Source organism: Psammomys obesus, unplaced genomic scaffold, assembly GCF_907164565.1.
Source record: "Psammomys obesus unplaced genomic scaffold, mPsaObe1.curated_primary_1811, whole genome shotgun sequence".
NCBI lineage: Eukaryota > Metazoa > Chordata > Mammalia > Rodentia > Muridae > Psammomys > Psammomys obesus.
The window spans coordinates 7758782-7777110 of NW_026585644.1; the positions used below are offsets into that span (position 1 = coordinate 7758782).

An 18329-nucleotide genomic window follows, 5' to 3' on the forward strand; every position below is an offset into this window, starting at 1 on the left:
AGTACTTTTTCTCTCTTTTCAAGTATGTTTCCTTTACTTCCTTTCAAACACTAGCAAAGTGACTGTCTGCTCTCTATACAAACTTAATATGAGAAGAGAAAGAATCCCTTGTCTATCATAAATAGACAAGGAGTAAAAGCCTAAAGAAGCTCCTGTCTGTAATCAAATAAGTATCCAGAAAGAAAGCAGAAACTGCTCACTGTTCTGGATGTGGGTCCGTGGTTGGAGGAAAAATTATAAAACCCAAACTGCTTTTTTTAATGTACTTATACAATGTACCTGTATGTGTGTATGTGGTTTTACAAATAGGAAGTACCCACTCAACCACAGCTCACTTACATGGCAGAATTTCATCTTTTTGAAGTCTAGAAAATGGATGTTTTTTATGGAAATTCTTTGAAAGTAATAGATTTTAGGTTATTTAGAAGACATATTTGTTAATAAATTCAAGTAGAGCTTCAAAGTATCCCTTGAATTATTCGGTTAAAAGTTCAAATTAGTATCAAAATAATCTATAATTTCCACTCAGCCCTTTGGGGGATAACTAAACAGCTAAAGTGTAAGACTTCCACACATCTTTACCCAGTGAGATGGTGTACCTCAGGTCCCCAACTGAGCGAGCAGGAGAAAATGCTGCTGCTGTTTTCCAATAACATCTGGAAAGTTTTCACAGCTCTGTGCTCATGTCGCTCAGTGGAAATGCACTGCATTTTTAGGGAGTCCTTGAAAACCAGTGAAAATGATTCTCAGAGGCAAGGGCTTAACAAAGTTAATAAGCTTGAGAATATACATGAAGCAAAGTTAGAGAACTGGTAAAGCTGAAAGCTTGCTGTTTATAAGTCTGAAACTGAACATTTTAAATAGATGCACACAAATCATGGTTTCTCCGAAGTATTTTCATTTAAAATAAGCAAAATGCTGAGAGTGGATTAAGTGTTCATCTCAATTGAACATGGAGATAAATGCAGTCCCAGGCATGGGGGGGGGGGGACGGACAACTTTTCAAGCTTGAAGTTGGCACAGGGCACACAAAAGCAAGCAAGTCAGGGTTACATAACAAGGCCCTACTCAAAACATTAAAAAATGCTATTTCTTTAATTAAAGTAATTCATCTTTTACTGATATTAAAATGTACCTTATTTATTTGATATGAAATGATTTTCAAAAGCCATGAAGATCTACCCATTCTAAGAACATGTACTATCCTAATTCCCACTTCTTCCATAAAAATATAATACATGTAAACATTCATACAGTACTAATTTATTACATGACTGATTGATCCCTAAGTCTTCTGTCCTTTAATTTTACAAAGATTTGCCAGGAGGAACATAAAGTTGTGGGCTAAATGGAATCCATAGATATTAGGGTCTGTATTTTATCTTCACAGAATAACCTGAAGGCTAGACACTGAGGGGCTCTGTATAGTAAGAGAATAGAACTTCTGTCTTCTTAGAAAATAAAGTATGGTCATTGAAGTAAAATGTAATAGAATGTACAGAGTACCAGTTAAGCAGTGAGATAAAATTAGTTACCGGCCTATAAATTGTGATAGATATACGATTTGTTAAATGTTTTCTTATTAGTCCCAATGTCTCTTGACTCTGATATCTGGAGAAGATGTCAGAGTCTGACATCTGGTCCTAAGTCTAAAACTTAGCACAAACCAAATTTTTTTTTAAATACAGGCAATTTTACCACTGTCCACTGTTGTTATTACTGGAGGCTGAGCTTAGTAATTAAGGAAGCCTGGTTTTCTAATAGTAAATAATGCAACAATTCCATATAGACCTTACTTAGCAGATAAATCATCATTTGTTTTATAGCATACAAAGCTTTCATATGGCTACTTTTCTTATAATCTTTCTATATGCAATATTCAGCAAAACCACCCATCACCAGTTCTTTGCTTGTAAGACATAAATATATGAAAAAAAGTCCCTGGGAGCTAGAGTGTAAAGAATAAATCATAAAAATGATACAGTAGAAAAAAAATCCTTAAATCTGTGTTTGAATCTTTGATTAACCTTAAAGTACCCTAGGGAAAAAAAAATCATCTTCCAATCAATACCGTGAATTACCAATGAGTTCCAGGCCCTTCCCCACTTTTTCTTCTAAGCCAACTTCCTGAACAGAACACTGACAGCACAGGCTCTAAGAGCAACAATCGATAAATGGGACCTCATGAAACTGAAAAAATTCTGTAAAGCAAAAGACACTGTCGTCAGAACAAAACAACAGCCTACAGACTGGGAAAGGATCTTCACCAACCCTATATCTGACAGAGGGCTGATATCCAGAATATATAAAAAACTAAAGAACTTATAAAGCAACAAATCAAGTAATCCAATTAAAAAATGGGGTACGGAGCTAAACAAAGAATTCTCTGTAGAGGAATATAGAAAGGCAGAGAAACGCCTAAAGAGATGCTCAATGTCCTTAGCCATTAGGCAGATGCAAATCAAAATGACCCTGAGATTTCACCTTACACCCATCAGAATGGCAAAGGTTAAAAACTCAAGTGACAACACATGCTGGAGAGGTTGTGGAGAAAGGGAAACCCTCCTCCACTGCTGGTGGGAATGTAAAGTTGTACAACCACTTTGGAAATCAATCTGGCGCTTTCTCAGACAACTAGGAATAGTGCTTCCTCAAGATCCAGCTATACCACTCCTAGGCATATACCCAAAATTTGCTCAAGTACACAACAAGAACATTTGCTCAACCATGTTAGTAGCAGCTTTATTTGTAATAGCCAGAACCTGGAAACAACCCAGATGTCTATCAACGGAGGAATGGATAGAGAAATTGTGGTACTTTTACACAATGGAATACTACTCAGCAGTTAAAAACAAGGAAATCATGAAATTTGCAGGCAAATGATGAGATCGAGAAAAGATCATCCTGAATGAGGTATTCCAGGAGCAGAAAGATACACACAGTATATACTCACTTAGATAGATCTATAAGATAGGATAAACATACTAAAATCTGTACATCTAAAGAAGATAAACAAGAAAGAGGACCCAGAGTAAGATGATCCATCCTCATTTAGAAAGACAAATGGGATGGACAGGGGAAGTAGGAGAAAACAAGTAAGAGGACAGGAGCCTACCACAGAGTCTGAAAGACTCTACCAAGCAGTGTATCAAAGCAGATGCGGAGACTCATAACCAAACCTTGAGCAGAGTGCAGAGAATCGTATGAAAGAATGGGGAGTTAGTATGACCTAGAGAGGACAGGAGCTCCACAAGGACAAAATATATCAGGGCACGGTGGCCCTCTATGAGACTGTTTCCCCAACCAAGGACCATGTATGGATATAACGTAGAACACCTGTTCGGATGTAGCCCATGATAGCTCAGTAACCAAGTGGGTTATCCCAGTAAGGGGAACAGAAACTATTTCTGACATGAACTCAACGACTGGCTCCTTTACCTCTCTCCACCCCTGAGGGAGGACAGAGGAGGACATGGAAGCTAGTCCTGGAAATACCTGATAAGCTAGGGTCAAATGGAAAGGGGAGGAGGACCTCCTCTATCAGTGGACTTGGAAAGGGGCAGGGAGGAGATGAGGGAGGAAGGTGGCTTTGGGAGATGCCACATGTGGCCTTTTTGACATATACTAGGATAAATGTAGAGTGCACTGAGCTCAAAGACGCTATGTTAAATGGCAGAAGTATCATGCAACATGTCACACACTATCTGATGTCATGGTCATGGTCATTGTAGCATAGCCAAATTAGAGCATCACAAAAGATCTCCTAGTTGGCCTGATACTAGAATTAGAAACTACATTAAAGGGAAAAGGACAACATAATGATCGTTTGTACCAGTTTAACTGATACATTTATTAAAATAAATGGAGTAGATGCCATAGATAATTACATGTAAACTGTAAAATAAAAGGTTCAATGCAAAACATCTTAAAAGGGATAATTCACCGTTTAAGAAAGCACGTTTCTGAACAAGTATTATCAATAAACAGAATCATAACTCTGAAAAAGTTATAATTACAGTCTCAGATGTCAGTCAGTAAAGAATAGAATTATTCACTTGGGCAGTCATGTCTAAATCAAAGAAATACATGTAGATCTCCTAGAAAAAGAACTTATACACATATTTCAACCAAACACTATTCAGAAAAAAAAATTCAAAGACTAGCTACTTAAAAGCCTATAGCAATTAATTATGAAAAAGATACACTAAAAAAAAATATTCCCAATTCCTCCCCACAGTCCAATGATCTTTCCTGAGGACTAGAAGTGGCTGGAACTACATATCAGTAATAAACAAACACTGTTTTCATTTTTGGCATGGTGCCCACCCTACTAACTACTTCTCTTCCAGCCTCTCCTGATCTTTTATAACAATAGTGGCTCATCCAAGCTTTCGAACTGTTGGTAAATCCTCATTGTGTCTCTCTGTACACACAATTTTTTTAACCAAATATTTCGATATAATCAACACAGATGACAGATACTAAACTAAAAACAGCAGAGAAGACAGTGAGCGTTTCCTAGCTGTCTTCATAGAGCAGAACAGAAAACAAAAGGAGGTTTGACTAGAACTTGGTTAAGAGAGTGAAAGTCTGAAAGAACAGATATGGGGTCTTATCCTGGGCTATAAAATCCAAGGGAAAGCACATTCACAACAGAGTTTGCCCCTAGCTAAGGAGGATACACACTGAGACAGCAACAGATGGATGGGGCATGCAGGAAGCGCAGAACAGCACTCTTCTGTGATGTGTCTGGTGGCATCTGGGGTGGGTAAAAAGGGGGCTACTAGTGACTCCAAAACAATATGAAGTACAGTTGTGAGAAGAACTTCTGAGGACTCATAGTTATGTCTGTAACACTTTAGAATTTAAAATAAAGTAATTGGTAGAATATGAAGACCAAAGAAAGACATTTATGCATATTACATATGCATTTTTACACAGAAATTTTTTCACAAATTACTGGGAAAACATGGGATAAACCATTTTGTTTCCATTTCAAGAAACAAATATAGCATGCATACAGTATTATAAAGAAATTCAAACTCCCCAAATAAAATCATTTTTAAGGTTATATTTTATTTGAGGTGTTTGTGTGTTTGTTTGTGTGTGTGTGTGTGTGTGTGCGCGCGTGCGTGTGTGTGTGTGTGTGTGTGTTTAAGGGTGTACACAGACGTAGTTGCCCATGAAGGCTGAAGGAGTCAGATTCCTCAGGAGGTTGTGAGCACCCAATGTGGGTACTCGGAAATGAACTTGAGTTTTTTTGAAAGACCACCAAGTGGCCTTAAGCTCTGATTCACCTCTCCAGCCACTAAAACCTTTTTCTTGATATTCTCTTACTTTAAAATTTCTTTCCTCCACAGGATATTGTACATGCGTTTAAGGGTAGAATATCGATGACATTGTTATAACATTATGCTTCCCACTGGATCTCAATTAGAGTATGAACACATAAAAGAATGAGTCTTGGGAAAGCATTTAACATCCACGCTATGAACACTGTATCCATTAAACCATTAAAACATCCTTACTCTCCAATGGAGCTTAAAATACAGTAATGTCTATAAAGAATATCATTCAAAGATTGTGATAAAATATTAAGAAACCACAAATATAGTCAATGTCTTTCAGTGCTTATAGCCTAAATTATCTGATCAGAACACGTATGTTTAGAAGCACATTCTTTTTAGAAATGAGGAGGTATTTTATTTTTAATTAAAAAAAAAACCATCAGGCACTTGGGGTAATAGCTCAGTCAGTAAAGTGCTTAATGTTTAGGCAGGTGGACTTCTGGGTCTCACTGGACAGCCAATTCAGCTTCTTTGGTGGGCTTCAGAGAAATAAGTAGACACTGTATGATCCAAAATTCCAAGATTTGACCTTTGACTTACACATAAACATACACACATATACATATGTACAAAAGAGCACATTATTAAAATAATTCTACAATGTATGCATAATTACATGCTTCTACATACATAATAATTTAAGATACTTTTATTCTAAGAAATTAAAACATAGAAACATTAACTTCTGAATAATAGAAGGAAAATAACATAACAAATATCAACTGTTTTTAAATTTTAATTTAATAGCAAACAACTTACAGATTTTGAAGCTTCACCATATGAAATTCATATGCACACACATAAACTGTGTAGTTAAACTTAATGGCAAACAGAACTAGTATAACTTTGATTATCATCAATATTTATTTTTCAATCTGTAAACCTAATGTTTAGTTGCTGTAGAGAGTGGTAAACATTAACCACTGAATAAATGAAACACAAATAAAATAAAAACATACCTAACACTCTGCATTAGTTTTAAAAATAGGTTTACCATCTGCTGAAGTAAGTTGCTTAAGGTTTTTCTATGCTTGGCCAACTACTTGTTGTTACATATAATTATTATAGGTAGCTGGGAAATATTTGGTCCTAGAGAACCTACACATGCTTAAAGATGCTTAAAGTGCATCTCATTAGAAAGGTTTATGAGCCACGAAGTTCATTTCTAGAGAGGTCACGGAGGCTAGTCAACCACCACAGGAGAAGTACTTGTTTAAGAGAAAATGATTTAAAACTCACAATACATATTTTCACATCATTCCACTAATATATCAAGTTAGCCTACTGAGAGCAACAATATTTTGTAACAATGCTTTAAAACCTGAAGCATTCCTTAACTTAACCAAAGCAAAACTCCAGTGTTAGTTAATTAATTCACCTAAGAACTCTAAGGACATTAGAAATAAGGGGTTTTAGAGGTATCCACAACAATCCACTACTCATTTTAACAAAAGGAAATCAGAGCCAAGAAATCGAATTTTATTTTTTCAAAGCCAAGTTGGTTAAAAATAAAATATCAGGCATGGTTGCCTAATTCATACTTCGAGGTTTTATTTACCCACAGTCATTTTTAATGAAAACTTTAGGACTCCCTGAAACCATGTGACTTGTGCCAAGTTTGTGTTTATTTCCTTCTGGACTTGTTGTATGTGTATGTGTGTGTGTTTGTGTGTGCAACTTTATGCTTTCAGCACACTGTCCTTCTTTCAAGGTAAAGAAACCCTGAGGACCATTTTTACCAGTGTTGAAACTCTACTGTGCCAGTGACCTGGAGCCAGTGAAATGGCCAGAGCTGCCTTGGGATTTAAACCACTTTCTGTAAACATCAAAAGAAAGTCTTTTTTGGCTATTTATTTGTAATAGCCAGAACTTGGAAACAACCCAGATGTCCATCAACGGAGGAATGGATACAGAAATTGTGGTATTTTCACACAATGGAATACTACTCAGCAATCAAAAAGGAGGAAATCATGAAATTTGCAGGCAAGTGGTGGGATCTAGAAAAGATCATTCTGAGTGAAGTATCCCAGAAGGAGAAAGACAAACTTGGTATATACTCGCTTATATAGACCTACAAGACATGATAAACATAATGAAATCTACACACCTAAAGAAGATAATCAAGAAAGTGGACACAGGCGAAGGTGATTAATCCTCATTTAGAAAGACAAATGGGATGTGCATTGAACTTATGACAGGAGTCTACCACAAAAGGCATCTGAAAGACTCTACCTAGCAGTGTTTCAAAGCAGACACTAAGACTCATAACCAAACCCTCGGCAGAGTGCAGGGAATCATATGAAAGAAGGGAAGTTAGTATGATATGGAAAGGATAGGAGCTCTACAAGGACCAAATATATCTGGGCACAGGGTCTTTTCTGAGACTGACACTCAACCAAGGACCATCTATGGATATAACCTAGAACTTCTGCTCGGATGTGGCCTGTGGTAGCTCAGTAACCAAGTAGTTTTCCAAAGTAAGGGGAACACGGACTATTTCTAACAGGATCTCAAGGGCAGGCTGTTTGACACCCCCCCCAGGGGAGGAGCAGTCTGTTAGGCCACAGAGGAGGACTTTGCAGCCAGCCCTGAAGATACCTGATAAAACAGGGTCAGATGAAAGGGGAGGAGGTCCTCCCCTATCAGGGGACTTGGAAAGGGGCAGGGAGGAGACCAGGGAGGGAGTGTGGGGTTGGGGAGGGAATGAGGGAGCGGGATACAGCTGGGACACAGAGTTAACAAAATGTAACTAAAAATAAAAATAAAAAATAATAATAAAAAAAATAAAAATCTTGAAGATTAAAAAATAAATAAATAAATAAATAGATAGATAGATAGATAGATAGATAGATAAATAAATAAATAAATAAATAAATAGAAAAGAAAGTCTTTTTGGTAAGGCTTCTGTGTTTCAAGTAGCATTAAATTACAAATCATATGGACTTAGTCCTACAATAATGTCTTGTGTTATCCCATGCTGTAGATACATCACAGCCTGTCATTGAAGACTCAGGGTCTCTACACTATTTTTACTATTTTCTATATTTTCTTTCTAGTTAACATCACAGTGAGTTTATGAAGCAAAATCCAATGATTGAATACATACAAACACTGTGTAACGATCAAGTTGGGGTAATTATGATGCCCATCATTGTTTTAAACGTTTTAATGACAAAATCTTTTATGCCTTTATTTCATTTTAAAACAACAAATCACTAACTGCAGTCACCTTTCACTATTGCATACAAGCAGAATAACAGAAATTACTCCAACTTTGTAGCTGTAACTTGTACCCATGGACCAATTTTCCACACTCATCTCTCTTCCTCCTCCTCTTTTTCTTCCCTTTCCTTTCCTTCCCTTCCCTTTCCTTTTTCCTTCCCTTTCCTTCCCTTCTTCCCTTCCCTTCTCTTCTTCCCTTCCCTTCCCCTTCTCTTCCTTTTTCCCCTTCCCTTTCCTTTTTCCTTTCCTTTCTTTTCCTTCTTCCCTTCCCTTCTCTTTCCTTTTCCTCTTCCCTTCCCTTCTTCCTTTCTTCCTTCCCTCATTTCTTCCTTCATTCTTTCCTCCTCCTCTGTCTGCTCTTCCTCTAGCCCTGTCTCTCTTTGTCTCTGTGTATCTGTCTGTCTTCAGTCTGTGTGTGTGTGTGTGTGTGTGTGTGTGTGTGTGTGTGTGTGTGTGTTTAGGTCTCTCTCTCTCCTATCACACACACATATCAGGCTCTGATAACCATTACTTTATTCTCTACTTCCATTATATCAACTTTTTAGAACTGACATTTACATGTCTCTCTGTGCTTGATTATTTTACGTGGTATTGTCTACATTCATCTTAGCTTTCCAGAACAAGATTCCATTCTGTTTGACTGAATAGCATTAAACTGTGCACATATACAATATCTTCTTCATCCTCCATACATACATAGACACTAGGTTGATCACACATAGAATACAGTGAATTACCACAAGCATACAGCTATTTCTCCCACATAAAGCTCCAGTAGTAGGTTTGCTAAGTAAGTGGATACTTCCATTTTCAACTCTTAAAGGAAACTCCACAATATTTAACAGAGTCTAATAGTTTGTAATACTACCAAGAGTATTCTCACTTATAAATGGATATTGCACATATAATATAGGATAATCACACTAGAATCTGTACACCTAAAGAAGCTAAGCAAGAAGGAAGGGCCTGGGTAAGATGCTCAATCTTCATTCAGAAAGGCAAATGGGATAGACATTGCAAGAAGGTAAAAACAAGGAACAAGACAGTAGCCTACCACAGAGGGCCTCTCAAAGACTCTACCCAGCAGGGTATCAAAGTAGATGCTGATACTCATAGTCAAACTTTGGGCATAGTGCAGGGAATCTTATGAAAGAAGGGGGAAATAGCAAAACTTGGAAGGGTCTGGAGCTCCATAAGGAGAACAACAGAACCAAAAAATCTGGGCCTAGGGATCTTTTCTGAGACTGATACTTCAACCAAGGACCATGCATTGATATAATCTACAACTCCTGCAGAGAGGTAGCCCATGGTAGCTCAGCCTCCAAATGGGCTCCCTAGTAAGTGGAGCAGGGGCTGTCTCTGACATGAACTCAATGGCTGGCTCTTTAAACCTCCCCCTAATGAGGGAGCAGCCTTACCAGACCACAGAAGAAGACTATGAAAGACAGTCCTGATGAGTCCTGATAGGCTAGGGTCAGATGGAATGGAAGGAGTGGACTGGGGAAAGGGCTTGGGAGGGGATGAGGAAGGGAGGGAGGGAAGGAGGATGGGATTGGGAGGGGATGCGGGTGAGACTACAGCTGGAATACAAAGTGAATAAATTATAACAGATAAATTATATTTTAAAAGAGTTTAAAAAAAAAAAGAGTATACAAAGGCTGCCTTTCTGCCAAGTCCTCACCAGTATTCCTTATCTCTTGTCTTTTTTATAATAGCCAGTCATATTGGAGTGAGGTGTTATTTCATAATTATTTTTATTTGCTTTTCCCTGATACTAGTGACAATAAGCATTTTCAAATGACTTGGCAATACGCATCTTCAAAATTATTATCATTTTTAACAATTTCAGCTTCATTGTGACATTTTTGTTGATAATATAGAAAGAGTGAAAAAAATCCCCAGAAGCCTCTAAGATAAGGCCCTGAACATGTTCATGGCCAAAATTTAGTCATAAAGCAAATATCTCCAGGGGGGAAGAAATTATTCTCAGGGTAGCCAGGTCATCTCTGAGGAAAAAGAACAGCCAATTGGGAAGCCTAGGAAATTGCGTTAAGGACTTAAGAGTCTCAGGCTATTGTCATGGTTTTGAATTACATTGGCATAGATTTATCATAAATCCCCAGGATGACTCCAGCATATTTTAACCAACAGATTTTAACTACCACCAGTGAGCTTTAGACATATTCTAGATGTCTATATGCTCTTATTTTGAAGAAGCATAGAACTCTTTAATTATCTACTCTACCATCCCAAATTTAGGAGTCTCTAGCACAAGGCAATCTGAAATAACCTTAAATTGAATTTGCTACTTGTAATTTTATTTATGCCTTCCTTAGAGAAAAAAAAAAATGTTCAACAGCTTGTACCTATGGGAAGTTGGAGAGAGTACATTCTTCTTTGGCAAAGATTGTCCACTGCTCATAATGAACAAAATTCAAGTGTTATAACCTTAAAAGTTTCAAATTATCACACTTCGTTTCAAGGAAGATTTTAGTGCACTGTAGGCAGGACACCTACACTAGAACCAAGTTCCTTCTTGCCATTTCAAATGAGCCAGCCTTAGCTCAATTTCATTTGTTCTCTACTCATACACAGTTAAACCAATATTAGCCTCTGCCCCTGTTTCCCTGTGGTGCGGTACCATCTACAGGTACATGGTCACGTTCCACGTGAACTGCCTTGTTTACACTGCAGCTCTCACGCCTACTTCTAGGCAGCTGCCTAGACTTCCCAAGGCAGGCATCCTGATTCACTACCACTGTAAAGCTCCATCACTGAACCGGTCGTGGTGGCTCAAGCTGGGAAGGCATAGGCAGGCAGATCTCTGTGAGTTCAAGGTCGCCTGGTCTACAAACTGAGTGCAGGATGACCAGGCCCATAAAGAGAAACCCTGTCTTGGGGGCGGGCTGTGAAGCACTATCATTGGCAGTAAGGTGTGAAGCACACACAGAGCCATAGCTGCTCCATACTAAGTTTCTTGACAGTCCCCTTCTCTATTCAGATTAGAAGCTGTCATCCTATACACAAACTCAGATTAGCTTTCCAGAAAGACACTGCTTATCCCTCCAATTGATTGGGGCCTTATTTTAATAGGCATTAATAATTCTGTTGCCTAAAGCAACTCACTCAAGTGTACCTTCTTCAAAGAAGGTAAATAAATCTACAGAGATTTTTAAGGTACATATGGTTTTAACATAATGTGCCAAACTAGAGAGAGAGAAAAATGTAAAGTTTTTAATCCATGCAGCAAAATATTATAAAAACCATATTATTAGGTAAATCCCAAGTTCCTTCTCATAACTACTAATATGAAAACTTGCACTAATGAATACCAACAGGTGATTATGACAAAATCAAATTTTTGCACATACAACATTCTGTATATGTCCTATTTGTTAAAGTTTTTTTTAACTCTCTCTCTCTCTCTCTCTCTCTCTCTCTCTCTCTCTCTCTCTGTGTGTGTGTGTGTGTGTGTGTTTGTGTGTGTGTAAAGCTGTCTTAGCATATATGCAGCACATGCATGTAGGAGCCTGGCCAGGCCAGAGGTAGGTTTGCAGTCCCAAGGACTGGAGTTACAGGCAGCTGTGAGCCACAGTGCGGGTGCGGGAACTGGACCCACACGCTCCATGGGATCAATGGTTGCTCTCTAGCCCCACACTACCCACTATAAATAAATGTTACACAAGAGAAGGCCACCTACTCTTCAGCTTAGACATATAACAGTCATGGCCATCAGTTAGGATGTTCTTGATATGATACACTAGACTGATGAGAATTACTTTTCTTAAAGTAGAGGGCTTCAAAATGAGCTAAATAGTTTGATTATGATAACCACATTATCAACTAAAAAAACCAAAGGATAGAGAGGCAGAGGACAACTCTGAGGCCAGCGTGGGCTACACAGCAACTTTCTGAGTAATCCAAACTCTATATCCCCCTTCTTCCATAAGACTCCCTGCACTCTGTTCCTTCTGTCCTTCCCAAGTTCATGGATTAGTAGGATTACCATATTAAAAAAATGGCCATCCCAATTGGCAGCTCAGTCTCCATATGGATCTCTGAATGAGGGAAGCCTGGACTGCCTCTTTCATAAACTCAGTTGACTGCTCTTTGATCACTCACTCCTGCAGATGCAGTCTTGCCAGGCCACCCAGGAAGAGGATCCAGGCAGTCCTGATGAGATTTAACATGTAATGGACAGATAGAAATAGTGGAGAACTCCCCCGTTCAGTGGACTAGGGGAAGAGGAGAGGAGGAAGACGGAGGGAGGGTGGTACTGGGGGCAATTGAGGGAGGAGGCTTCAATCAGGATATGTAATGAACAAATTGTGAAGAAAAATTAATATTTAAATTTAAAAAAGAAAAAAAATGACCATCTTGCCAAAAGCAATCTACAGATTCAATGCAATTCCCATCAAAATACAAACACAATTATTTGCAGACCTTGAAACAATTCTCAACTTCATATGGAAAAGCAAACAAACAAAAAACAGAATAGCTAATATAATGCTGTACAATAAACAGAACCTCTGGAGGTATCTCCATCCCTAAACTCAAACTGTACTCTACAGCAACAGTAATAAAAATTGCATGGTATTAGCAGAGAAACAGGCTGTGGATCAATGGAATTGAATACAAGACCCAGAAATAAACCCACACACCTACAAATACCTGATTTTTGACAAAGAATCCAAAACCACACAATGGTAAAAAGACAGCATCTTCAACAAATGGTGCTGGTCTAACTGGATGTCGACATGCAAAAAAATGCAAATAGATCCATATTTATCATCCTGTACAAAACTAAAGTCCAAGTGGATTAAAGACCTCAACCTAAAATCAGATACACTAAACCGCTTAGAAGAAAAATTGGGGAAGAGCCTTGAACTTCCTGAACAGAACACCAACAGAACAGGCTCTAAGAGCAACAATCAATAAATGGGACCTCATGAAACTGAAAGGCTTTTTGTAAAGCAAAGGACACTGTCAACAGAACAAAACCATAGCCTACAGACTGGGAAAAGGTTTTCACCAACCTTTGATCTCACAGAGGACTAATATCCAGAATATATAAAGAACTCAAGAAATTAAAAAGCAACAAATCAAGCAATCCAATTAAAAAATGGGTTACAGAGCTACACAGAAAATTCTCTGTAGAGGCATATTGAATGGCCGAGAAACACTTAAAGAAATGCTCAAAGTTCTTAGCCATCAAGGATATGCAAATTAAAATAACGCTGAGATTTCACCTTACATACATTAGAGTGGCTAAGATCAAAAACACAAGTGACAACACATGCTGGAGAGGATGTGGAGAAAGGGGAACACTCCTCCACTGCTGGTGGGAATGTAAACTGGTACAACTACTTTGGAAAGAACGCATTCTTAAAACTGGCCAGCAGAATTTCAGCTGGGAGAGGATTCTTGAAAACATCTCAGTTTTCTAGTTTCTCTCTTGGATATTAATGCTAATATGAATTCTTGAAATGTTAACAAAACATTTCTATCTTAACAGAAAACAATTGTTGTATTTGTTGGGCCACAACTGGGAAATGCTATGAGGTGTAAGTTTCAGAAAATCCATTAGACATTTTCCTCGAGGTGTTTCCATTGTACTGGGGCAAATTCACACATGCAAATGAACAGAAAGTGAACTCCATGATCATCCTGAGTGAGGTATCCCAAAAGAAGAAAGACACACATGGTATATACTCACTTACATAGACCTATAAGATAGGATAAATATACTGAAATCTATCCACCTTAAGAAGACAAACAAGAAAGAGGACCCAGGGTACAATGATCAATCCTCACTTAGAAAGACAAAGGGATGGACATTGGATGTAGGAGCAAAAAAGTAACAGGACAGGAGCCTACCAGAGAGGGCCTCTGAAAGACTCTACCTAGCAGTATATCAAAGCAGATACTAAGACTCATAACCAAACCTCCAGCAGAATGCAGGGAATCAAAAGAAAAGGGAGGGGGGTTAATACGACCTGGAGAGGACAGGAGTTTCACAAGGACCAAATATATCTGGGCACAGGGGTTTTTTATGAGATTGTTTCTCCAAACAAAGATCATGTATGGATGCAACCTAGAGCCCCTGCTCAGAAGTAGCCATTTCTCCACAACCTCTCCAGCATGTGTTGTCTCTTGATACTCCAACCAAGGACTGTGCATGGAGATAACCTAAGACCCCTGCACAGATGTAGCCCATGGCAGTTCAGTCTCCAAGTGGGTTCCATTGTAATAGGAACAGGGACTGTCTCTGACATGAACTGATTGGCCTGCTCTTTAATTACCTCCCTCTGAGGGGGAAGTAGCATTACCAGGCCACAGAGGAAGACACTGCAGCCACTCCTGATGAGACCTAATTGACTAGGATCAGAAGGAAGGAAAAGAAGACCTCCCCTATCAATGGACTTGGGAAGGGGCATGCATGCAGAGGGTGGAGGAAGGGAGGGATTGGGAAGGGAGGAGGAGGGAACCACAGGGGTGATACAAAGTGAATAAAGTGTAATTAATAAAGAATTAAATATATATATATATATTTAAAAAACATTTTTAAAAAGATCATGTATTTAGTTAATGTGAGGAAATTAAATAAGACTAGCAGTAACCGCAGAAGCATGGCTTTGCTGAGTGCTCAAATGCAACCCCAAAAGGTATGCCCAGAGCAAAAGCACACACAACACAGAGAGAAGGATGTGGTGGCTCATGATTATCTTAACTCCAGTTCTGGGGAATGGATGCTTTCTTCGGGCCACCACAGCTACCAGGAATGCATGCGGCACACATGGATGTGTCCAGGTATACACTCAGACACAGAAGAGTAAACAAACATTCAAAAAGCTCACATGCAGAAGGCTATATTTTCTAACACCAGGCTACAGTGAACCCCCTCAAACAAATGTCAAGCAAGTTTGCAGACACACAAACCAGACTTCTCCCTGCTGTCATGTGTGGTACTTTCACAGGGTCTGTGAAAGTTGCTCTGTCACAGTTGCTCCTCACCTATCATATGAAGCTGTCAGCCTGAAGCTACACTGAAAGGCTATCTTCAGTTGTTGAACTTTCATAGAAAACCCCTCTGACTCAGAAGCACTGCTTTCCATCACTGTGCAGAAAAAGTTGAATTTGAAGCTTTGTTAAGGAATAGGAACAAAGGAATTATTTTCACCACAGCTTAGATCGCTGTGTTACAAAATGAATCATATAACCATAATTAAACAATAAGCATTCTTCAGTAGATTTATTCTTTTTGGCTTCTACAAAACAACTGGCAACAAAAAGCAACCTTCCCCAACCCCACAGGTCTCATCATGTTGTTCTTCCAGTTAAATGTTCAAAGGTTTCCCTTGTCTTTAGAAACGCCAGGGGCTTCACTGTGGTTAGTAGAATTAGCCCAATCTACAATCTCATCTAGTGGAGATGAGATTTTTGGAACATGCTCAAGTAAGAGGACCTTTCCAACTTCAAAATCACCCCACGGCTCTCTAAGAAGCCAAACTTTTAGTATTGATCATTTAAAAAGCGAATAATTCTGAACATGAATTTGAAATACTGTTAAAAGAATCTTCACCAACATAACAGCTGCTTATATAAGAAAACAATTTAGTATCTTCGAAAAATAGCTGATATGGCTTGGACTATAGTTACAGTTCTTTAAAAATATCATTTCACACTTACATTTTTTTCAGCATTCCTTCATCCTTTCTAGAGGATTTTTACAGAAAGTACAGACTTTCTCTTTCGAATTCCTTTGTGGTGCATCCTCTTCATTCAATTTGGGTTCAATTTGATATATTAAAGCCAATGAAAGTGCGGAGAGCATGGAATACTTCTGATTTTGATAAGGAATTACTCTAGACATAACTGCATAGGCATTCTTGAAATACCACAAACACTGACAATCAGTTAGTGTTAAGTTGAGCAAACTGTTTTGGTAACTTAGATGAGCCACCTCCCAGTTACAGAGAAAACCTTTACATTTAGGGAAACAATAATTCCTCAAAGAAAGTAAATATGGGACTTTCCATAAAGTACATGTCAGAAACTTGTCAAACATTGTACAGGGCACAGTAGTGGAAAGACACTTGTAGAAACTGCTTGCTCTGCAAGCATCACACTTAACAAGCCCTTGGTACACACAAGCTCATCCAGTCTCCAGTAAATTAAAAAATATAAACCTTAGGTTAATAATTCTACTATATTTGAATTAATTGCTCATATAAGCTTAAGAATGCACAGAATAGACATTCAAGTATAAGTAACATAAATATGAAGGAATCAGCTGTGAACTGATGAGGTTAGAAAAATGAAATAAAAACCCCATGGAGCCTCGGCCTCCTGTGTGAGCTTATCCCTTTGAGACAGTGTTTCTTTCTTCACTTCTTACACAGGTCTCTTCCCACCAACTTTCTTTAAGACAGATCTTTTCTCACATCTTGCTCCCATTCCCATGGCAGCCAGGGAGCAGGCAGAGGAAGAGACCAGGGGTCCCTACCCCCTTCCGAGGCACACTGCTAACAGCTCATCTTCCTCACTGGTCGGTACCTCCATGCAGGAGTGCAACAGGCTTAGTGTACGGGCCTCTGCAAAACATTTAAGAACCAAACCATTACAGGCTCTAAACACGTATCAGAGGAGACAAAAACCTGCGAAAATTTTCTCTAGCAAGAAGAATCTGTGTGCCAAGAAAAACAATATTTGTATTTAATCATGTATCATATTCTATTTTACTGTATTGACTTCATGAACAAGATATTTCTGAGGTAAATAAAATGAGATCCCATAGCATAAGGCACACTTTCCAGTAAGTGTGAAAACAATAATTAGGAGCAAGATGGTGGTACCAAATGCTCAGAATCTGACTCACCTTAACGTTCTGAAACTAGGGAAACCTTTTGAAATTATTGTGTTTAATTTACATTATTGTGTTTTGTTTCTTGGAACTTTTATTCACTGGTATTTGTTTCCTAATATACCTGCAGTATATATCATTTCAAAGGGATGTTATGGCAATGTGACATCTTAAAGAAGTAGGGTAAAAGAATGAAGTGGAGAATTTTGCACCTTAACTTTCCTTATCACGCTAACAGGTCTTTGCACTCTCATTATCCCACTCTCTCCAAATCTTGGAGATAACTTAAAACAAAACAAAACATGAAACCCACTGTTTCCAATGTTGTTGACAGCATAAAATCAGGTGCTCTACACTAACCCAAGTCACACAATGATACCTTTGGGCAGAGGCAATTAAGATAAGCAGAAAACTGAAGCGGCCCAACTGGAGAAAGAACATGCTTGCTCTGTGCTCCTCCCTGCACGCAGCTCACACAGCAAGCCAGGTTTCCTGGGTAACAGAAGCAGTGAAGCTCCAAGCAGGCTTCCCACGGAATTCCATCCAGCCCTCACTCCTTTTACAGAGTTGATTTTTAAACTGACCCACTCTTCTAGGTGCCTTGCCTTTCTCTTCTTTCCAGTCACTGTGCTGACCAGGGCAGCCTCAGAACAGTCCACCTGGCTTCTGGGTTGCCACAGCCAGCGTCAATCCACCACTGAGAGGAGAAGTTCCCAGGACAGAGGAGGCTCTCAGCTACCGTACATGATTTCAAATCCCACGGAATCCACAGATTTCCTTTCACACAGTAGAAGACATATACAAATCTTCAACATGACCAATTATCTTTAACACCCTCCTCTCTGTATCCAGGGCCTCGCTGTGAATGTTCTGGTATAAAAAGCCTCCTCCCTTTT

General features: G+C 38.7%; 1 protein-coding gene across 3 annotated transcripts in view; it reads right to left on the reverse strand.

Moving 5' to 3' along the window:
• The window catches only part of Crppa (CDP-L-ribitol pyrophosphorylase A), a 279755-nt gene that overhangs the window by 76462 nt on the left and 184964 nt on the right, over positions 1–18329 (reverse strand). Inside the window, exon 10 of one of the 3 annotated variants that reach the window (XM_055624290.1) lies at positions 17133–17164. The exons of the other annotated variants lie outside the window; for them this stretch is intronic. Coding sequence (XP_055480265.1) covers positions 17150–17164 — 15 coding nt within the window. The 3' untranslated portion in view covers positions 17133–17149. Of the gene's footprint in view, positions 1–17132; positions 17165–18329 lie in introns of those variants that run through there. 3 annotated transcript variants of the gene reach the window in all.